The sequence below is a fragment of the Betta splendens genome, chromosome 13 (assembly GCF_900634795.4).
Source record: "Betta splendens chromosome 13, fBetSpl5.4, whole genome shotgun sequence".
Classification (NCBI taxonomy): domain Eukaryota; kingdom Metazoa; phylum Chordata; class Actinopteri; order Anabantiformes; family Osphronemidae; genus Betta; species Betta splendens.
The window spans coordinates 19,747,956-19,771,335 of NC_040893.2; the positions used below are offsets into that span (position 1 = coordinate 19,747,956).

Consider the following 23,380-nt stretch of genomic DNA (forward strand, 5'->3'; position numbering starts at 1 on the left):
GGGTGGAGGAGGGCTTTAAAATGCAGTGATTCTCGGTCAGTATTAAAGACTACACAAGCAAACAGAGCTAAATATCATCAGGAAATGTTATTTGATGTAGTGGATTTATTAAGTAGGAATAGTAACAGGGAGATTGTGCTGATGTGAGTCCCATTCATGTGAGTATTAAAGGGAATGAGTGGGTGGATAGGGTGGAGAAAAAAGCAACAGAGCAGGAGGAGGTTGAAGAAAAAGTTAAACTGTCAAATGGTGATGGGAAAAGCATAGTTTGGGAGAATATTGTGAAGGGGTGGCAGAAGGAGTGGGAAAAGAGAGTGAAGGAAGCTTCATCATTTGCCATGTTAGTAGAGTCTTCTTACTCAGCACCTGGTATCTCACCTCTTTAAAACCATCCCCTCTTGTATACATTATTCTCAGTTGCATTCAATAAAAGATTTATCTCGTTTCTAGATTTTACTTTTTCACCACAGGTTTAATTTTATTTCTATTTGGAGGTAACAGAGCTGAGTAGAACAACAAATGGAGGTGTGATGGTTTTTTTCTGCATTGCTCCAACTGCAATAACTACAACCTGTCTGTGTGCTGTCTGCACTGGCCAGCTACACTATCATCTCCACCCACTCAGCCCACAGTCACACAAAAGGTAAAATATTATAATATAGGATTGAGCCTCAGTTACAATCAGTTCCATGTTTACCAGCTATAATACAATATTTTGTTAATGGATTAGGACCTTTTAGAATACAATATCATATATCTCAGTGTACATGTATAATATTGCAGTACATAAAGTAACACTGTAGTGTTTGTTGTAATATAGAATGCGTATTGCTGTCCATGAAAATTTCTTCACACAGATAAGATTTGAAAGGAAACAACGAGAGGATTTTTTTTAGTTAAATAGTGAAACAGGACCACTTTTATTTAAAGGTAAATGTATTGCAAATACTATCCACTACCTACCATACTACAGTGCACTGTACATTGCATGATGCTACCTACTACTATAAACTACTCTTGTCCAGTCCGGTCCGCTCTGCGCATGCTCCTCCTGGAGTTAGGGTGGGAGAGTTAGCCGTTAGCCCGCTGAGCTAACAGCCGGAGACTATAATGGCGGCCTCGGTGTTGTTAGGGTCTGCGGACAACACCGGACTCAACTTCACCGTCGGTAGCGGCAGCGGAAATATTTTAGTTAGGACAAATAACGGACTGGGGCCGGCAGGTCCGGCACCCTGGAACCGTTCTCTGGACCGGGCGCTGGATGAAGCCTCGGCAACCGGGTGTCTAAACCTCAGCGGCAGGAAGCTGAAGGAGTTTCCACGGAGCGCCGCTAACCACGACCTGACGGACACCACCAGGGCCGGTGAGCACGCCACATAGCTTTTAACGCTCTCACGCAGGCATAATAAAGCCTCTGCGCCTCTGCCTCAAAGTTACGGTTAGTTGGAGGCTGCTCTATCAACTTTATACCCGGGAAAGGAAAATCCAACTTAAACGGATGTGGGAAAATAGCTTTGGAAAACCAACCTTCAACCTAGTGTCGTAAAAAATACTGTACTGTAAGAATATGTCCCCCGTCGTGTTTCCGCTGCGTTGGTTAAGGCTGGTTATAAAAAAAAAAGCCTGCCTATAAATGTTAGAGACAAAATAGAAACACATTCGTTTATGTCCTCTAGCTTTTACTTTCGGACACTGGTTGAATGCAAAATAGTTTTAGCAGAATCCGCTCATTAGTATGAACATAAGTAGCATCGGGTATTCGTGTGAGTTTACTTATTTAAACCAAGTGCCTAGATTTGTTTAGATAAATTATTAACCGATATCATAAATAGACATTCTCTGTTTAATTTGCTTAAAATGCTCATTTGTTCTAAAACGTTGTGTTTCGTTGGTTACGTTTGTAAAATGAGAGGCCGAGAGGACACGCATTTTGTGGTTACAGCTCGTTTCGTTACACCTCTAAGTTGCGCTAATGGGAGAGGCGGTTTTGTTTATGTCTATTGTAGCCTGCTAGCTCACGCGCTAACGGCGCCACAGGAGCGTTCGTAGTCTCAGTTATGTAAATCACATACATCACATTCAACTGAATGAACAGGCGACTGTAGTCTGAACCGGACTGGAAAGAGGTCGGACCGGACCTTCCCCGTTTTAGGGTCACCTGGTTGTTAAAGTCTCAACCAGAGGTCCTGACGTCAGCTCTTTGCTGAACAGGTGAACACGAACATGAGTTGTTTTGTTTAATGTCTGTGATTAGACTATGACACAATAGCATGAAAATCTGCTCCGGCGGCAGGTGTGGAGAGACAAAACAAACTGGGTTGTTGATCTAACCTCTAGACCTGAAATCAGTCTACGTGCATCTGTTCTATGGTTCATGAATAGAATCAGAGACGCGTCAGAAACAGATTACTGTATACTGTGAAAATTATTTGTTTTCCCATTTCATTCTGAACAATAGAAGTGCTTTTTGTTCTACAAATTCAGATATAGTTCTCACAGAATGTACAGTAAAATGGCCTTCATCCCACAGTCACATCCTGACTGAAATGATCCTCAGCATCATTGGAGCAGTTCAGCATCTATCTGTAATAAAGACACTGTGAACACCTTCAGATTGAGGACGTGTGGCATCATAATGGTTCAGGCTAAAAGATGTTGCTGGGCTCTGACCTTTTTCTAGTGTCTCACAATAAGATGTCAGTGAGGCCTGACAGCAGAGATGTGTCCTGTGATAGTCTAGCAGCTCTGGTGTTTTTGTAGAGCAGGTTTTGCACATAGGGAAACAAACGATGCAACAACAAAGGAACAACTTCCCCATTGTTGTGTGAACCTACATCAAAAAATTGTCCTGTGAGAGAGATTCTGTGCAGTGACCTGAGTAAAAAGCAGTTCAGTCCTCAGGACTCTGCTCTACTTGAGTCTGTTAAGCTCAGTGTTTGAGGATAATGCAGTCACTCTGACCACTAAACCAGGCTTATTATATTTTTACAGACATATTAGTTTCTGGGTCAGCTTCAGAAATATCCTGTATCATGACTTCAGAGCTACAGTTGCCTCTTTACACTATAATAAGACAATAAGAGTAAGATCAGATCCTGGGTATATTATTTCTACTTTTGTGCAATATGTGCCTATTTACTTAAGTGCATGTAAATGTACTCAGCGTCTCTTTGCAGTAGTGCATTTGTGTGTGTGTGTGTGTGTGTGTGTGTGTGTGTGTGTTTTGCTGGCTGAAAGAGGCTGCTGTAAAACAGGAAATGGACTTTACTGTGGTGATGTGTACTTCCTGGTGTCCAGGTGTTTGTACCCAAATAATCAGTGGAGCTGTGACATATGAACAGCTTTAGAAAGTCTGATTCCCATCAATCTAGATGCAGTGTTCAGATCAGGGGTGGTCACTCCTGGTCCCTGCTGGTTTTCCAACTCTCTCTGCTGATCACCTTGTTCAGGTGTGTCAGTTGACACTGACTGAACACACCTGGTCGAGGTAATCAGCGGTAACTGGCACAGTTGGAAAACCAGCAGGACAGTGTTATTACAAAATCCTGCAAATCTAGCTGGGGTCACTGCTGACACAAACCTAAAATGAAGCTCTTTAGCTCAGAATGATGGTGGGAAAATTGATGCCAGCGACTGAGCCTCACCTGCACATGTTCAGACGGTGCAGGTGAGGCTTCTGGTTATCTATAGTCTGCTGTTTTTAATAAAGTGTTGAGGTTTGTGACCTCTCATTCTGTGAAACCCACTGATGTTGTTCTATTTTTAATGCTGACACAGTTGCAGCATCATTCAGTTCAGTTTAGTTACAGCATCAATTCATTAGTCACCTGATGGCACAGGGACAGTAGGTTTAATAATTCAAAAATATAATTATATACAATTCCCAGTTGAGCAAGCCTTTAATCGAAAATGTCCTCTATATGTCTGCCTCAACCGGTTGAGGGTGACATATAGAGGAGAGAAAAGATGGTTTAAGGTGACATGAGCCATCTCTGACTATATGCGGCAGAAGGTAGTGAGCCTGTCTGCTTGTAGAACCTGAACTGGAAGCTGGTTCTACACAAGAGGAGCCTTCCATCCTACACACTCTGAGAGCAAGCGTTTGGGAAACTATGAAGTCTTTAAGATTGGACAGGCCTTTATTATTAATCAAGCAGGGGCATCTCATCTGTGGTGTCTTGTTCTTCAAATCCAGATTGTCACCGTTTCACTGCTGTGAAACTAAATGATCTGTACGTGATCCTATCTTAGATTTCCTAATTCCACTCAAAACTCTTGCTGCAACATTTCAGAATCACAAGACTCAGCTTTATTGCCAAGTTTGTAAAGGACAAGCAGGGAATTTGATTCGGTCCTACTCCATCTGTTCAAACTCTCCACTTTATTATTATTATTATTATTATTATTATTATTATTATTATTATTATTATTATTATTATTATTATTATTATTATTATTATTATTATTATTATTATTATTATTATTATTATTATTAACATATATATTTTTTATTATTCTATACCACAATCACAGTTTTTTCCAAGTTATTGAACATTCATTGTTATTGCACTGACTCAGTGTTATGTGTGATTTGATTTTTAATGAGTGAATATTACCAACACTTTTTTGGACCAAAGTATTTTTTTGTAACTGAACCTTTGTATTGTTTTTGTGTAGATCTGTCTCGGAACCGTTTGTCGGATCTTCCTCTGGAGGTCTGTCTTTTTGTGTCTCTGGAGAGTCTGAACCTTTACCAAAACTGTCTGAGGTCTCTGCCAGATAGTCTGATCAACTTACAGGCCCTCACCTACCTGAACCTCAGGTAACTGACAGTTGTACCAGGCATCAACAGGAGCATACTTTGTCTGTATACATAAGAAATCAAGGATTCTGAATAAGGAGCTGATTGTTTCCTTTTACACTAAACCCTCAACTTTATGTCTGAACAGTCATTTAATTATATAGATGTTGTATCAAACCAACTGCAGTGGATGTGTTTTAGTTCTGTCTTTATTTTATAATTTGTGTAAATGTTCACATTCATGAGCACGTCCCCTCCAAACTTTGAACTAAAATAAAACTGAATGTGTCCGTCTTTGTCTAACAGTCGAAATCAGCTGTCTGTCCTCCCTGCGGTCGTCTGCAGCCTTCCTTTAAAGGTTCTGATTGCCTGCAACAACAAACTGGTATCTCTGCCAGAAGAGCTGGGTCAACTGAGACACCTCACAGAACTGGTCTGTGCTGCTTTTTTTTACTGTTTTTTTTTAATTGTGCTATTTATTAATGATTACTAAGGGACTGTCTTTTGCAGGATGTGAGCTGTAATGAGATCCAGACTTTACCTTCCCAGATGGGTCAATTAGACGCTTTACGAGACCTTAACATCAGGAGGAACCACCTGGTCAGACTGCCCTCAGGTAAACCTACTGGGAAAAGCTGTAACCATTTCAGACCAGGCAAACCAAAGTCAAGTCAACAAACGGATGGATTCCACTCACGTCAAATCAAACTACAGTCAGTCAAAAGTATAAATAACCATGACTATGGTAAATTGAAGTTGAATTAAAGCCATCAGTCAAGTTCTGGAGAGCAGGTCTGTAGAACTCGATGAAATTTAGATACTGTATATTGTAGCTGTCAGGGACAGCTGAGATTCGTTTCAACCTGACAGATTAATTATTGTGTGGATACTGAACCCCTGGTTGGAATATAAATCATATTTCAATTCAAGTTCTATATGAAAAACCCATCTGCTTATTGCTTCCTCAAACACTGAATTAATGCTGCACACATTATTTGTTCGGATGTGTATGTGTATGTTCGGATGTATTTTATAAGTACTGGACATGATGAGCAGAATCAGAAGTGTAGTTGATTATCACCAAACCTTGTGATGGCACCTGATGTTTAGATAGTTCTCAAAAGGTTAATATCACAGCGTTTTTGTAAAAGCTTCAGCAGTAGACATTTACAATATTTATTTTCTTCTGAGTGAAGCAGCAGTTGTGTTTCTGTGGATATGCAGAGCTGGCTGAGCTGCCTTTGGTGCATCTGGATTTCTCCTGTAACAAAGTGACCTTCATTCCCGTCTGTTACCGACGACTCACGCAGCTACAGAACATTGTCCTGGACAACAATCCTCTTCAGACCCCACCTGCACAGGTACACTTCAGAAAGTGACATCACCAGAGTCCAGCTGCTGGCTGTTTACATTTGACGGAGTTTGTGTTTCTCTGTAGATCTGTATTAAAGGGAAAATCCACATATTTAAGTACCTGAACCTGGAAGCCAATAAGACAACTCCAGACCTTCCTGAATATGACAGACGGCCTCTGAACTTCAGTTCCTGGTTTGTACTCAAATGTCCTACATTACACTGTGTCAGCATCAGTGTTTATTACCTTTCGCCAGTAACTGGTGAAGCAACAAGTTAGGTAGTTGTTTAGAAAGAAAATTTACATTTTTCATTTATTACATTTTTTTACGTTTTTCTATTTCAATGTGTAACATATTTAGTTTCTTAGTTCATAAACCATTGCTTTAAAACATTTACAGTCTTCAGTTGGTTTTGAGGCGGCCCCTAATGTGATGCCAGTAGTGTGTCACTTTGTTTGTCTGCTCTCCATCAGTGTTGATGAGCTATACCCTGGGCGTCCCTATGGAGCACTGGATTCTGGCTTCAATAGTGTTGACAGCGGAGACAAGAGATGGTCGGGGAACGAGGTTAGGCATCAACCCCATCACACACAGTGGATAAATGCATATTTACACAGTTACTGTGCAGTTCTTGGTCCACCATCACCACTGAGTTGCCTTAAAACTCACCAATCCAATTTGTTGATTACATGTTTATTGACCCAAAAATTCACTGTTTCACACAGAGTCTTTAAGTGATACACCCCATTATGTTTTCTTTTGCTGCTTCCTGTCTAATGTGCCCTCCTCCTGTCGTGTGCAGCCTGTAGAGGAGTTGTCAGAGCTGCCACAGAGGGTGGCTGAGCTCAGCAGGGACCAGAGACAAAGACGAGAGGAGGGACGAGGAGGAGGATTGTCGCTGGCTAATGGGACATGTGAGAAAGTGGTTCTGACCTTGAATCAGTTTTAATTCATATTATGTTTAATTGTTTACTTTTAGTTTGTAATCTACAGTACTATTGCATAAACCCTGAATCGTTCATCCCTGATCCAGTTTATTATTCTTTTCCTACCTCTGTCCATCAGATGGGGAGCTGGAGCAGATAGACTTTATCGACAGCTGTGTGGGAGAGGAGGAGGAGGAGGAAGGGAGGAGTCGAGGTGGTGGAGGAGGAAGGGACAGCACCAGCCTAAGCTCTCAGTTCATGGCCTACATTGAGAGGCGCATCACCAGAGAGGTAGTAGTTCAGGGAGTGTCCGGGGCTGCTCACATTGACACAATAGACCTGTCCAACACCTCCATGTTGCCTTCACCTGTTACCCTCACTGTGTTTTAGGTTTTAGCATCTATTCTACTCATCCTGAGCCTACTGCAATGTGTACGATATGTAGGGCAGGGTCTGAGCTTATATAGACATAGTCGGACTGCACATAGTCTCACAGCCACCTGATGATTTCAGGAACTGTAACTTCCATAGTCGCGACTGACTCATTTCTGAGGTGCCCTTCAGTTTTCAAACTCTGAAGCCTTTTTGAGACAGCAATAAATAAGTGGTTAATTTACTGATTAGTCTGAGTCAGTTTCAGTAAATGTGGGGTTGATTAATCCTACAGAATCCAACAGCACTGATTTAAACCAGAGGGTGTAGCTGAGCCACAGTTCAGTTTACGTTTCTCGTGTCGTCACAAGCCAGTTAACAAAATGTGTGATGTCAACTGAAAATGTGAGGTACCATGTCACCAGTGGAGGTGTCATCTGTGAAAGTTCAGCTGGATGGCTTTGTATTTACTAATAACATTTAGGCAAGAAATAGTTTGAGCAGTCAGCCTTACAAACCGCAGGGAAGCTTATTGGTGCACAGAATGACTTCCTGTTTTGTGTCCAGGGCTCTCCTGTGAAAACCAGCTCATCCAGGACAGAAGATACAAAAAGACATAACAGGTATCTCACACACACACACACACAGTCAAGAAAAACTCTCAGTTATAGGCCGCACAAAGTAAACTCCACTTGTATCCATTTGGCATTTTATTGAACCTTTAGTGGTATAAACAACTGTTTGGCAGGTAGACAGGGATTTGCCTTTAACAACACGTGTTGTTCAGATAGTTGATGACTGAAACCTTCCACAACTCAACATTTATTGTTGTCTGTCATTCTGCCTGTCTGTTTATTAGAAGTGTGATCGACGGTGTCATTGCTGCCCCTGCCTCACAGAATCAGGTAACACTTCCCCTCATATCAGACTTCACTGTTCATGTCTCGGGACAGATGCTCATTTCTCTCTCTCTCTCCCCCTCTTTTTCCCTTCAGAGAGGTGGAGGTGTTGGAGGTCCAGGTGGAGTAGAAAAAATGAGGAGGGAGGCCCAGCTCGCTGCCCTGAAGTATGATGAGGAGCGACAGAAGAACCGTTCTCTGCAGAGAGACGTTAGCTACACCAAGGTACCACCAGTTTAACCAGCAAACCAAAAGTACACTGTTCACCTCAGGGTCCAGTCTCAGCATGTCACCAGATGTTTATAATGAATCGTTAATGTGATCACACACCATCAACCTCGATTAAACTATATGAATTGTAGATTATCAGTGGATAATAGATGTAAACACGCTTCATAAAGAAGCTGTTATCACAGGAACGATTTGTCTTAACACATGACTGAAAGTAAACGGTAACACTGATGTAAAACCTTTTGTTTTTTAGCATAAAACATCTCCGAGTCCAACAAAGTCCAGTCCTGACAGAGAGGTGAGTGGTCCCTCAACTGTATTTGTATTTTTGTGTGCTGTCAGTAACACATGGTGTCACATTAATCAGTGCAATAAATTAAGCTGGAGTTCTAAATGTTGGAGCTTCAAAAGTAAAAATTATAATTTTCCTAGTGTCCTAAAAAAATTGAGACGGTAAAACATCAGTGTTTATGTCTGGTGTTTAAGTTGTGCCTCCTCCCCATCCTTCCACACCATCACATTCATGTCACGTCTGTGTCTTTTGCTCATATTGTTAATAAACTGTTCACACATTCACAACGTTGGGAATGTGTGAGATAGTGGAATCGTCAGTTGTCATTCTGTCTGTCATGTGGTGTAATGCAGTGTGTGTTAGTCAAGTATTTTCCCCCGTGTGTGGACTAGAGGACTGTGTTGGTTGCATGACAGGCAGGAAGCAAAGAAGCCCAATAGATTCATGGTTGTTTAGTCATAGCACAACTGTTTGGGTCCAGGGTGCAGGTCAGAGGGGTGGTTCTACTTAGAAAAAAGGTCTAGCTGCTGTTGAACGGAAGCTTTGAGGTAAACGTGACCTGGATGAAAGAAGCTTCACAGACATTATCACAGGGTCTCCTCAGTCCTGGCCTCTGCATAGGAGAGCCAGTAACGCTTTGGGTTCCTCTGGAATCAAGACAATGGTCTTTACTGTGCCCATTTCAGTCTTTTTTTTTTTAGATTTACCCTCAGACAGACACAGGGAGGAGAAAACCTGTAGATGAGGCCTCTAGATGTGTTTTGATTTCTTGTGAGAACATGCCATAGATGTTGGCAGATAATGTGAAAACGAGATGTAACCAGCAGAGCTGCAGCCTGATGAGTGTGTGCTACTGTTGTTTGTGCTTCATGTGTCCTTTGTGTCTGTATTCAGACCATCTACCCTTTCAGACGTTCCACCCACACAGATGACTCCGCCCTGTTCATGGTAAGCCCCCCCACCACCACCACCCCCAAAAGAAACCTTGGGAGCTACATAGGTCCAGAAAAGGAATCATTCAGGTTTATCAGTAAATACTTAGACTTATTTTCTGTGACTGTCAGATGGATCTGGATTACACAGAACAGAATCTCTGACCTTTTTAGAGTTAGCTTAGTCCACAGCACCAGAGCAGGTCCTGTTACAGTGCTGTGGCTCCTCCTCTGATTTATTTTTACTGAGCTTTGATCACTAGCTCTGCACCACAGGAATTATACCAGAGATGGGTCAGAGGAGACACCAGGTGTTTGATGTGGTGGAATTTAATGCAGGACAAACCCAGCAGCAACTGAAGAAACTGAGCTGTTGTTGTTTTATATTCTTTTGTTTGTCATTCATTGAAACATTCATGTCTAACACTTGGAGAAAGATTGAGGGTTGATATTAATCCTGAGTTTCTGTCTCTAAACATAAACTTCAGCAGCTCTAGAGTTTTCCTCGGTGGTTGTGTTTGTCCCATTTAGTGTATGCAGCAACAACAACATCACAAAACCAGTTCTGATTATTTTACAAGAATCTGAATGATTGTTTGTCTGGACTCAGCATGAACCTCTTTGTCGGTCATTTTGTCACCTGTCATTACAATCCAACTCTCTCACTGCTGTAAACCTTTGCTGCAGATCAGCTGGGACGCTTGAGATGGCGCCTCATGCTCGTTGTCCTGGCAACAACTTAACCCAGATAGTTTCCTGTATCAGAACTTGTGCTTACTCTATATTGCATTGTGAAATCTGTTTTAACATATTGATTCATTCTATAAATCACTGATAAAGTTCAAGTGTTTTCTAACTTTTTCTCCTTCTTCCTGATGGTTTTGTTTCTTCCTGCCATTTATTTTATTTTTTTTATTCTTAATTTCTTTATCTTTTAGTTTCTTCTTTCTCCTTTTTCTTCACCTTGAATCCCACTCTGTCTCTCACTGCCTTTGTCTCGCTCTCTTTCTGTGTCAGTTGGTTCTGGTGTTTGAAACAGACTTCAACACCAACACTATTAAGAGACGACCTGGTTCACACAGACAGGTGAAACACAAATTGGCTCTGACTTTATTTGACTTAACACCAGTCTGATCACCACTTTACAATGATAAATCTAATCAGAGTTAATCCAAATTATCTAACACTGATTACTGACGTAATGTTATCATTATAATGTTTTTTGAGTTTGCTAAACTGGGGAAAGGAAAACTGGAGCCAGCTTCCAACACTCTTCACATCACACTTTGTGATGGTTGGAGGAGTCGTTGTAGTAGAGTTGTAGTAGTAGTTAGTAACCCTAACCCGCTCACTACTCCAGTCTTCGTGAAGTCAAATCTCACTGGAGGATAAACTCTTAACCAACTTCCCTCCGACTGAGGAAGCTGTGACGAAACATTTCCACTTTAGAACAAAGACGTCCAGATGCCGTCCAGATGCCGGGACGCAACTTCCACTTCCATTAAACTTGTTCTACAAAATTAAAGAAGGAACATACAGTGACGGAGAGGCAGCAGCTGATTTGATGATATGAGGTTATTAAGGCTCCAGAAAAGTGTCGAGCTCCTTGGCCAATACTGATGGGAACTGTTTCTCTAAATTCTGTATTATATTTTTTTAAACCCACATCTTTTCATTTTTGTTGCATCCCCTTTCCTGTCATCTGCTTGTCAGTCTGTGGACGGCTGTTGCTCTTATGCTTCTGACACGACCTGTCTGCTACAGGTACTGACACCTCCGGTTTGTGTTTATGTGTCACACGTGTCTGTGGAAGCGTCTGGTCTCTGCACTTACAGTAATGAAATGGTCACAGTCATCTGAAGCTGTCATGTGTTGTCTTAGCAGGGAGAGGACAGAGCAGCTCTGTCTCCTACAGGTGAGCAAAGAAGCAGCAAACATCACCCTCCCTTTGTTTTATTATTGTTTGTTTTACACACTGACTTCTCTTTCTTTGCAGCCAATCCGTCGCCTTCGTACCCGACCTCAGCATCGTCCTGTCGGACAGCCAGCCAGCGACCAGAGAGCTTCCTGTTCCGCCTCGGCCAGAGAGAGGAGAAGAGGAAAGGTGGGACCGCTCCACCTGTCACAGCTCTAGGCTTTTGGCTTTTGATGTTTTTTGACAGCGCTTTATTCTCTGCCTTCTTAGATGAGTCAGTTGTCTTTTTTATCTGTAGACTGCCTGTGTATAGTGTGTCAATGTGCTGCTGTTCACTCTGTGTCCTGTAGATGCTGCTGCTCCTCAGAACAAAGAGGAAGCTCCTGCTCCTGCTGCTGCTGCTGCTGCTGCTGCTCCTCCTCTGGTTGGAGAAGATGCTGAGCTGGTGGAACAGCTGAGAAAGGTTTGAACCTCCCTCTGCCACACTAGGACTGAGACAGATTGTAATGTGTTGTATGACATCAAGGTTTAACACCTGCTGTAGCCCAAAACCCAGATTGGATTCACCTGTCTCAGGCTCCATGACATAACGTTACATGTCTACAATCACTTGGCACTTGCTTTAGAAATATTGGTAATATTTTCATAATCATTAGATTCAGTGAGCAGTAAACACAACATAGAATAAACCAGGTTATGAATAAACACGTCTTTCTGTCTGTGCCACACCCTGCTCACTGTTGTTCAGTGAGCCTGGGTTCTCTACCATAACTGTTCCTAGAGATCTCAGGTGATACACCTGCAGCATGCTGGAGCCCCTGTCACATTGGTCACAGCTTGGGTCTTTTCTTCATTTGCCATGGAGACCACTGTTACCTTCACCTTTCTAGCCATTGGTGCTCTTCTTTATGTTGATGTCACTGAGGATTGCTACAGCTGTTACTACCCCATTCTTGTCTATGACTCAATGCCTCTCACATGGATTTAGAAGTATTCTTTGTGTCTATGAACAGAACATTGAGTCTCGTCTCAAAGTGAACTTACCCAGTGATCTCGGAGCCGCTCTGACTGATGGTGTGGTCCTCTGTCACCTGGCCAATCATGTGAGACCACGTTCCGTCCCCAGCATCCACGTCCCGTCTCCAGCTGTGGTGAGTGGACACATTATTATAAAGATATAGTTGAACTCACCTAGTGAACGGTTTATTTTTTTATTTGACAAACATATTGAACAGATATATTACAATGGTGCAGATAAAAATGGTCTTAATTTATAATGTGTCCACAAAGCTAATCTACATCAAACGTTATCTCAGGAAACTTTTCCTGTCTGTCTCTGTCTCTGTCTCTCGCTCTCGCTCTCGCTCTCGCTCTCTCTCGCTCTCTCTCTCTCTCTCTCTCTCTCTCTCTCTCTCTCTCTCTCACACCATACTAACTGCTTCTCTCTGCGTCCTTGCAGCCCAAACTCACCATGGCCAAATGTAGACGAAACGTTGAAAATTTCTTGGAGGCCTGTCGCAGAATTGGAGTCTCACAGGTACCACAAAAGGTTTCTGCTGAAATTGTCAAATGTAGTATATCCAGATTATCTTCTGGATTCAGCTCTCAGTTAGAATTTCTTTTAAATCGAGAACCTTGGAGTCCTTATTTTAGTTTTGAATTCCTCACCATGGTTACCATATGAACCGCTAACCCCCCTCAGTCCTTTTTTATTTTATTCATCAGAATTCTCAATTACTGCAGGATGTGTAACTCTTGTACATAAGTAAAGTGATGTTAGTGTCGACTGTTTCTAAATGTGATATGAAAATGCTTGTCATTAACTAATTCCTTCTTCCCTTTTTATCTTCCCACCTTTCATTAATCCTTATTTATTCTGCCCTCCTCTGTCCCTTCTCATACCCGTCACCCTGTTCATGCACACATCACCCTCAGGATAGTCTTTGCTCAGTTGGGGAGGTCCTGGAGGGGATGGGGACTGGAGTGTACAGGACTGTTGGTGCACTGCTCTCCATGACTCCGTCCCCCATCATCCCCTCCCCTCGGCTTCAGCTGGCCGGCTTCGCCCTCTTCTATCTCTCTGTCATGTCGCTGTTGTGCGCCATATACATACGGCTGGCACAGCATGTCTGAACAGAACCCTGGCACAAATGGTTGGTGCTGAGAAAACAGCTGAAAATGTCTCTGTAGACCAAAATAACATTTACAGCACAGTGCTATACAAAGGCTTAGTCTGGAGGCACCAGCTGGAAAAGAAAGTGTACACATCTGTCCTTCTGTAGCCACTTCTCATTTCTCTCCCAGTATCCAAAGATCTTCCTTAAGCACCATTCCTTACAGATGTCCAGGTTATTTCCTAGACATCCAGCCACGAAAGCCTCTGTTAGCTGCTTATGTCCAGGTCCATGCATATGATGACAGGGTGAATATAGTCCATCATCTGTCTTTTTTTCACTATAGTAAGGTATCCTTCAGCTCCTTCTGGTGTAATCCAAAGTCTGACTGGATGATGTAACCTTTGTGTTCAGCGTCTGCCCTGGAATTTCATTCCAATCGAACAAAAGCCAAGAGGCTTCTAAAACATAATGAACAACATGTTTGTAAACCATGTTCTTGACCTTTGATTCGTCCTGTAAATCAGCAGGTCGGGTTTTGAGTTGTATTGATTAATGCTTTTTCCAGACTTTGATGCTGTGATTAAAAATTAAGACATAATTTTCTTGTGCCAAAACCAGAAGAACGGCTGCAGAGGTGTCTGGGTCTTAGTTTTGCCAGTATCCAGCTGTTGGGTAGTTGGCCAGATTTATAGCAGTGAATGATCCATCTGCTTGATCCATGTCACTGGGTTAAGGTCCACCTTTTTTGCTCCATCCTCAACAGACCATGTTGCTGTCAAAGAATCAATTTGGGGTCTGTTAAAATTTAAATATTATCCGTTTTCCTGTTGAGTCTAATGACCAGCATTTAGTGTTTCTTTGTTTTGTACTGATTATTGAAAAATGACACCAGTTGAAACTTTAGCTTATAAAACTCTAGCTTTTGGACCTAACCTGGATAAACCTGGATTCCAGAACCCGAACTCGGGTAATGACATGAATTTAGACTAAGCATTTCAAATCCTTGAACCTTCTACTTATTTCTTTTTTCTGAATTGAATTCTTCATCTTTCTGACAATCAGGAAGAAAGGGACATTTATCATTTGGCTTTGACAAGAGAATGTTTTAGAGCTGGGACCTGTTACTTTTTACGAGGGGGGGAGTTTCTGAACTTGAAATGTGTTTTGTATTTATCGGAGACTTTTTGGCCTCGACCCGAATATTCATGGATGAGAAGCTAAAACAGTGATGTTGTATCAAACTTGCCATATGCCTGCCGTGTTGCTGAGCGTCTGAGACTTCTTTAAGCACTGCTTCAGACATTACCTCAGGCAACGTTAGGGCATCAGCCCCCTCAGTCAGTTTACCCTGATGCCTGTTTCCTGGATGTTCGAGCCTTGTCCCCTGTGCCTTATGTCTGACTGCTTGGTGTCACTTTATGGTTAGAAGAGCCTGAACCACTCGATCACAGCCCCAAGGAGGAGATAGGCCTGATACTCTGAACATGTTAGTACTTTGTCTTCCGCTCACTGTTTGATGATGTGTCTCTATTTTGTCTCTCTATTTGATGAAAAACTGCAGAAATGTACGTGTGGGGATGCTTTAGTGGTGCTTTAGGGTCTCCTCTTTCCACTGAAGTCACTTATTTAATCACTACGGGACATTTCTGCTTTTTTCCCCACTGTTTAGATTGAATCTCTTTAGAGACACGTTGCTGCTGAGAATTGGTTAAAACGTGTCCTAGCATTGATTCAGGTTCTCTTTGTTACCTCTTTGTTCGGAGTTAAACTTCTCTCGCACAGCACAATAAGGGTAGTTTAGATCTACAGTCTTACCTGCTGTCTTACTCCTTGTCTGTCCAGTTTCCTTCATGCTGAACAAAGGCCTCAATCAGGTGTGATTTGTGGTCCTGCATTCATTAAACAACCCCAATGTTTGGTTTCAGGAAATGTCGCTTTTTTATAAGCAATGAAGACTTGAGAGTGTTTGTGGGACTCTGTCCTGATGTTGGAGAAATAAATAAGTGAAGCATTGTGACTCTTGTCTCTAACTCTTGACCTTTAAGGACACTTTGGGTTATTCATCATGTGTTTTGTCCAACAGTCACGTTAACAAATGATGACAATTTGTCATTTACTAATAACTCAAATCTACTGACACTATTCAGTGTCATATTCATATGAGAATGAAAAATAATGTAGTCCAGGAAAAGCCAATGTTGCTTTTTCTCTACAATGAACTTTTTCTATCACTGCTTGATTGTTACCTTTACTTTCCAACATCAGCTTTTTTTCTTGATTTCCTGAGTTGCTGCCCTGTGTTGTTTTTGTTGCCATTGTTACAATTATTTTATCCATTAATTTTGATTTACCTTCCTTTTATCCACCCCACCTGTCCCTGTCTGCTTCTGTGGTGTCTGTAGAGTCAGTTGTGTCTTCCTCTTCACATCCTGGAGGAGCGAGGGCTCCCCCAGGTCGCTCGGACCATCAGCGCTCTGCTCGACCTGGCTCCACCCCGACACCCCGTCACCACGCCAACACCTTCATCAACCACAGCTGGACCCTCCATCACCATGTAGACAACACTAACACCACCACTAGGCTCTTTATCCCTGCACATTAAGTCAGCTTCAGTTTTCCTTTTACTCGTTCAGGTGGAGTAGCACCCAGGTCAGCATCTGATGGAGACACGAACAGAGCTGAACAGATTATTGATCTCCAAACTAACTAAACTTTTGAGATTTCACATTTACACCTTCTCATAGACAAACACTGGGTTTTAATGTGTAATGGAGCTATTATATCATAGTAGAGACGGAACACTAGCCACCATTAATAAGTAATATATATATAGTAGAGAGAGATAGATATATAGATATAGATAGATAGAGAGAGAGAGAGAGAGAGAGGAGAGAGATAGATAAGAGAGAGAGAGAGAGATAGAGAGAGATATAGATAGAGATACTATCTATATATATATATATATATATATATATATATATCTATTATATATATATATTATATATATAATATTATGATAGATATATAGATATATATAATATATAGATATATATATATATAGATAGATAGACATAGCAACTGTACTTTAGCTGTAAGCATTTGCAAACTTTACTTGTTTTTGTTGCTAATGTTAGGTTACATGTTATCATTAGCATGTTAACATTTTGTGTTCACTTCAACACCTCTAGTAATCTTATGAATGTTTACTAGAAGTTGACACTGTCCTGGAGTAACTTATATGGCTTAGACATAAGCTAGTACTAGCTAGCTAATGAGAAGGTTTTTTAAATAAGTCGTACAGTAGAAGAAGTTACTATTGAAAGACAAGGGTTATTATTAGTTCACTGCTAATTCCAGGTCATCTATATAAAGTTAGATTGGAGATCACAACGCTGTCAAAGTTAAGTTTTGTGAAGCTTTGAGTACTTAATTTAAAAAGCTACATGCAAAGATAATGATGCTCTTACAGCTAATCACTATCTTAGCTTGGATAATCTTCAGCTCTGTTTTTAGTCTTCATCAGTTTTAAATTATTTTTCTCTTCTTTAAAGAAGCGAAGATTCGTCCCTGAAGTCTGACATTGAGTTTGACTTGGATAATTCACTGTTTAAACCTTTTCACCTGATGGAGGTCTGTAGTTTCAGGTTGAGTAAATGTTAGCAGCTGTTTTCTCTCCTGATTGACCCTCCAGATGTGATCAGGACCTTCAGGATCAGGGCACTAAACTAAAGCCCCGTTGGCTTGACCTGGTCCTACAGGGAGTGATGGGATGCATTCAAGTTTGTGGACACTATCATGAAATGTTACATGTAAGAGGAAAATTAATTAAACCATTGTAAAAGCTGAAAATATTAAGACAGAGTTGATTTTAAAGTCTTTGTACATAGATGTATATAAACATTTACATGTAAGTTGAGTTGAACCTGTTATTCTAAGAGTAAATAGGTTTGATATAGTTTACGTTGTTTGGTTAGAGTTTTGAACTGATGATTATTTTAGGCTGTAGGACATTTTACTGCTGGTTGACATTGTATAGGGGAAAATAATAATCATGAAATTGGTTTATTTGTTAGTAGGTCCTGCGTTTGGGTCCAGAGTTACTTATTGTCATTTTCTACCACACTCTGAAGACATGCAGGCAGATTTGGTCTTTGAGTTAAATCTGTATGACCGTAAGTAAAAAAAGAAAAATTTTCCCAGCCTTTTAGAATCTCTATCTATTATTTATAAACAAATGCCATACTTGAATCCTGACAATGGGCTCAGGTCCAGACAGAGACTGAAGGTCCTGATTGGAGGAGGTTAGTCGGTTAGTGTCTGCTCACTTGCTCTTTTTATCTGTTCTGTGCTGCAGTAGGTTTCACCACAATCTACCAGATTTAACACTAAACGCTGTGTGGGACTGTTATACTTTATATCTTCAGTAAATGTTTGTGTACAAATATATTCTGTAAATATATACATATGTGTGTGTGTGTGTGTGTATGTGTCTGTGCGCGGTTGAAAGATTAGTGTTGCCATGGCTACGAGAAAATGTTTTATACCTGTAGCTACACCCACCAGTGATGTTGTCACAAGATGAGAAGGTCACTGTAGGTAAATGAGGACCAGATACCTGACAAGACAGAAATGTGTCACCGCTGTTATTATTCTTCAGTAGGAAATCCACAGAGATGTAGATTGAGTTGTGGTGTCGCAGCTACGTCACCTATCTCATTTTTCTTTTTTTCATGTGAGAAATCATGTAAACATTGAACCCTGATCACATTGTAGTCTGACCTCAGGACCCTCTGGTGCAGGTGTTTTAACATGCTGAGTAGACAGGTAAACGTGAATGAATGGTGTGTGTGTGTGTGTGTGTGTGTGTGTGTGTGTGTGTGTGTGTGTGTGTGTGTGTGTGTGTGTGTGTGTGTGTGTGTGTGTGTGTGTGTGTGTGTGTGTGTGTGTGTGTGTGTGTGTGTCTCCTGCTTCGGTGATGAGTCATGTAACCTTACGGTAACTGGTGACAGTAGAAATGGCCACGTGGTGTAAAGGACATTCCACCTTTTTCTCTGGAGGACGAAGAGGTTTTCAGTTTTACATTTTCCCACATTAGTTTTATTTTGTCTGAAACTGTATAAAAAGATCTGAACACAGCTGTTTGAAAAGCAAAATAAATATTTTAATGTGAATTTTTTGTGATGTTAATGTGTCATTTCTATTAACGATCCAATCAGGATGCTGCAGAAAAACTTCAGCCTGAGTTAAAAAAAGAAAAAAAATCTGAAAATTCTGTTTTATTTCTATGATGAAAGTACTAATGAATTTAAATAACACATATGTTTATATAACAGAAGCTTACACAAGGTTTAAAGCTTTACACAACTAAAACCCAACAAATCCCACATTAGGAATCAGAAAAGTATCTCCGTCAGAGATTAGGCCGATTAGGGTGGTGTCCTCGGCAAACTTCAGGAGTTTGACAGACAGGTGTCCAGATGTGCAGCCGTTAGTTCAGGGAGAATAACGGGAGAAACGACGCAGCCTTGGGGGGATCTGGTCCTGACGGTCCAGGAAGCAGAGACAAGCTCCCCCAGTCTCACGTACTGCTGTCTGTGAGTGAGAAAGTGTGTGCTCCACCTGCAGGTGGAGTCAGGCACATTCAGCATTCATCTGCTGGCTCTGTAGGTGAACTGCAGGGAGGGGATCCATGATGTCTTTGAGGTAGGAGAGGACAAGGCGCTCAAAGGACTTCATGACTACAGAGGTCAGGGCCACGTATATACGCCCTGCCAGTGATCAGATACCCTGCGGGAATAATAAGGTGGCCAAAGGACAGACCACAGATGTTAAGACATGAAAGCTCCTCACCATGCATGGAGGGTTCCACCCCAAATCCAACACCCTGAGACTGTACGCTAGCCGCAAGGAAGGAGGCCGAGGACTAGTGAGCGTGAGAGCCACTATCCAGGATGAAACATCCAAGCTCCATAAGTACATCAAGGATAAGGCCCCGACAGACGACGTGCTGAGTGAATGTCTCAGGCAGTGGAGAACAGAGGATGAGATGCTGGAAGAGGGACCATCATGGGAGGACAAGCCCTTACACGGGATGTACCACCGGAACATAACTGAAGTGGCTGATCTTAACAAATCCTACCAATGGCTTGAAAGGGCTGGGCTGAAGGACAGCACAGAGGCACTCACCCTGGCTGCACAGGAGCAGGCCCTGAGCACCAGAGCCATAGAGGCCCAGATCTACCACACCAGACAAGACCCAAGGTGTAGACTGTGCAAAGAGGCCCCAGAGATGGTCCAGCACATAACTGCAGGGTGTAAGATGCTGGCAGGGAAAGCATACATGGAACGCCATAACCAAGTGGCTGGCATAGTATACAGGAACATCTGCGCAGAGTATGGACTGGAAACCCCAAGGTCAAAGTGGGAAACACCTCCCAAGGTGGTAGAGAACGAGCAACCAAGATCCTGTGGGACTTCCAGATACAGACAGACAGAATGGTAATGGCGAACCAACCAGACATTGTGGTGGTGGACAAAGAGCAGAGGAAAGCCGTAGTGGTGGATGTGGCAATACCAAGCGATGGCAACATCAGGAAAAAGGAACATGAGAAACTAGAGAAATACCAAGGGCTCAGAGAAGAACTGGAGAAGGCTTGGAAGGTGAAGGCCACAGTGGTGCCTGTGGTGATCGGAGCACTGGGGGCAGTGACCCCCAAACTGGAGGAGTGGCTACGACAGATCCCTGGAAAAACATCCGAAATCTCAGTCCAGAAAAGTGCAGTCCTAGGAACAGCAAAGATACTGCGCAGAACCCTCAAGCTCCCTGGCCTCTGGTAGAGGACCCGAGCTTGGAAAGTGGATGAGACACCCGCGGAGGGTGAGAATAGAGGGTGGTAGATAGATAGATATATATATATATATAGATATAATATATATTGTAGATATCTTAGATATATATAGATATATAGAGATATATATATATAATATATATATATATATATATATATATATATATATATATATATTTTATTATTTTTTTTAATTTTTTTATTATTATTATTATTTTATTTTTTTTGATCAGGCAGGTCCACAGACGCCTGTGTTTACACAAATTTCCCAGCGTTCTTTGCGGCCTTCCTTTTCCTCCATTTTTCTCCTTAGCGAAGGTAATGAAGGCAATATGCTGAAATAAAAATTGAAATAAAAACTTTTAACTGGTTGGTTTCGGGCTAATGATCAGTGATAGGTAACGGGTAGTTTTGTCTTTTAATCACTAGTGAGTTTGTGTTTGTGCAGAAGTACCGATGGTGGAGATTGAGTTTAGATTGAGCTCAGTGTTTAGCTTAGCTGCTACCGATGGGTTTGTGTGCCCCGCTCTCCATGGAAGGGAACCGGCTAAATTTTTGACTGATTTCTTGATATTCTTTCGTGGATTTCTTTAGTTGTTCTGTCGGTCTTAGCAGTTAACGTCTCGGGTGACTGTCGAAACGGGAGCTCTGCACATGTAACGCAAACCGGAATATTCTCGACCTACAACCTGAGACCAGTCCGCAGTGTTTATAAAGTGTCTCTTAACGTTGTTTTGTGACATTTTGTCGCCAGTTTTCAATTATGAGACTACCTTGCGTGAATTAGTCCTAAAACCGGTTAAAGCAGTGGTATTAAATTCAAGTATTCTAGTACCGCTGTCCGTCTTTTCCAACTCTCCCTTCAGCTTCTCCTGATTTTAGCTGGAGTTGATCAACAAATGTCATTTGATCAAGATGATCAGAGAGTTTGAAGGGTGCATGTTCAGATATTGATATTACTGAGCTGACTATCAGGTGTTGTTCAGGTTGGAAGTCAGAATACTGGCAATTAACTCTTACTTTCAAATACTGATTGTCCACTAAATAATGTACCGCTATCAGGAAACTTAATCTTTTTCCTTTTCTAGGTGAACTCACCTGGAGAAAAAACAAGATGCCTGGAAGGTGAGCAATTGATGTCTTATCTGCGTTTGTCCCAATGAGGCTTAAAATTCTTATTAAAGACCTGTTTTTGACTTGGTGTAGAATTGTATTATGTAATGTAAAAAAAATATTTAAATTGCTTCTCAGACTGTGGAGCAAGGCCATCTTTACTGGCTATAAGCGTGGTCTGAGGAACCAGCGTGAACACACAGCCCTCCTGAAGCTTGAGGGTTGTTACACCAGGAACGAGGTGGACTTCTACCTGGGGAAGCGATGCGCTTATGTCTACAAAGCAAAGAAGTAAGAATGAGCTGTGAAGTCTTATTTTAAGCTGTGCACTAAGTATTTTAAATAACACTGCATGTAGGTGTGAAGTTTATATGCCGTCTTGTGCAAGGTAGAAGTACATTTTGTTTACATGTACTTTAAAGTATAAGGCATCTGATGTAATACACTTAAGTCTTTTTGAAAGGTGCAGAATTCCGGTATTGCTCAGCTTGAACACTAATGAACTGCTAGGGGCAGTTGCTGTCAAAGGAGCAGGTGCAGAAAACCTACTGTCCCTGAACACACCAAACACACACTACACCTGTTAACATGACTCAATCTGACTGTATTTTTAAACGTGATTATTAATGTGCAGAAGATCCTATCTGCATGTACGCAAACTGCTCACATTTGTCAAATGCAAAGCTGGCACGTACTGTCTGACCCAAAGGGTTCAGGCCAGCAGCAGTTTTATCTGTAGTTGTAGTGATCTGAGCCTATTATACAATACTCAAACAGATGTAAGTTTTGAACTTAAGTGAGCTTCGTCCCCATCTGGACCAAGTGGATCAGTAATTTATAATGAAGCAGGTTTAATAACTAAACCCCTCAGTACACTGTAATTGTTTTTTGGGATGCATCAGCAGATGTTTGTTTCCACTTTGAGATGAAAACTCCAGTTCAGGTGTTGAGTGGCATGATTCATTGTGAACAAAACTGCTCTTATGTGAAAAGTAGTGTCTTAAAATCTGCCCCTTGGAGCCTGTCATAAAGTCTGAAGGGAAAAGTCTCACTGAACAGGATCATTTAAAAAGCTTTTTGTGCGTTTTTTTTTTTCTCTGCAGGAAGACCGTGACGCCTGGTGGTAAACCTAACAAGACCAGAGTGATCTGGGGAAAGGTGACTCGTGCTCACGGTAACAGCGGGATGGTCCGAGCTAAGTTCAGCAGCAACCTACCAGCAAAGGCTATCGGACACAGAATCAGAGTGGTGAGTCTTTGAACAGATATCTTATTTTGGCTATTTTGTTAATGTTCGAGCAGACTAAATAATGTGCATTTATTAACTCTTGTTGGCTTCCTGTCTGTTTGCAGATGCTGTACCCTTCTCGAGTGTGAAGAGCATCAGTTTTCTTTGCAGCTGTTTGTACAGAAACAATAAAAATATCAGGTCCAAACCTGGTTTCTGCATCGTTATTGTAACAAACCTGCATTACATTTTCTCGTGTATATATTTTCAAAGGGGAGGACTCCCACAAGGTCAACCCACCAAAATCCTGCTAAGAGATCGTGGGGCAGCCTTTGTGTGTTGACACCAATAG

At 41.6% G+C, this 23,380-nt stretch overlaps 2 protein-coding genes across 16 annotated transcripts; both read left to right on the top strand.

Moving 5' to 3' along the window:
* The first annotated feature begins 1,012 nt into the window (after nucleotides 1–1,012).
* On the top strand, nucleotides 1,013–19,011 carry lrch3 (leucine-rich repeats and calponin homology (CH) domain containing 3). 15 transcript variants are annotated; one of them, XM_055514181.1, is made up of 23 exons: nucleotides 1,015–1,363; nucleotides 4,678–4,822; nucleotides 5,108–5,234; nucleotides 5,312–5,417; nucleotides 6,026–6,162; nucleotides 6,240–6,349; nucleotides 6,630–6,723; nucleotides 6,959–7,070; nucleotides 7,222–7,373; nucleotides 8,022–8,077; nucleotides 8,314–8,359; nucleotides 8,450–8,578; nucleotides 8,838–8,882; nucleotides 9,771–9,824; nucleotides 10,826–10,894; nucleotides 11,522–11,572; nucleotides 11,693–11,723; nucleotides 11,805–11,912; nucleotides 12,074–12,186; nucleotides 12,737–12,874; nucleotides 13,183–13,260; nucleotides 16,243–16,394; nucleotides 17,532–19,011. In XM_055514181.1, exons 1-23 carry the CDS (start codon nucleotides 1,111–1,113, stop codon nucleotides 17,677–17,679), a joined length of 2,454 nt encoding a protein of 817 aa, XP_055370156.1. In that variant the 5' UTR covers nucleotides 1,015–1,110; the 3' UTR covers nucleotides 17,680–19,011. The 15 variants fall into 15 exon arrangements, with proteins under 15 accessions (XP_029027710.1, XP_055370160.1, XP_055370161.1 ...); XM_055514180.1 differs by having other exon boundaries at nucleotides 1,016–1,363; nucleotides 11,690–11,723; XM_055514185.1 differs by lacking the exons at nucleotides 16,243–16,394; nucleotides 17,532–19,011 and adding an exon at nucleotides 13,659–15,857 and having other exon boundaries at nucleotides 1,014–1,363; nucleotides 11,690–11,723.
* Nucleotides 19,012–20,911: 1,900 nt separating this feature from the next.
* Nucleotides 20,912–23,240, top strand: rpl35a (ribosomal protein L35a). The gene is made up of 5 exons (XM_029172372.3): nucleotides 20,912–21,006; nucleotides 21,777–21,813; nucleotides 21,940–22,092; nucleotides 22,905–23,049; nucleotides 23,154–23,240. The coding sequence occupies exons 2-5, from the start codon at nucleotides 21,803–21,805 to the stop codon at nucleotides 23,175–23,177; spliced, it is 333 nt and encodes a 110-aa protein (XP_029028205.1). The 5' UTR covers nucleotides 20,912–21,006; nucleotides 21,777–21,802; the 3' UTR covers nucleotides 23,178–23,240.
* The last annotated feature ends 140 nt before the right edge of the window (nucleotides 23,241–23,380 follow it).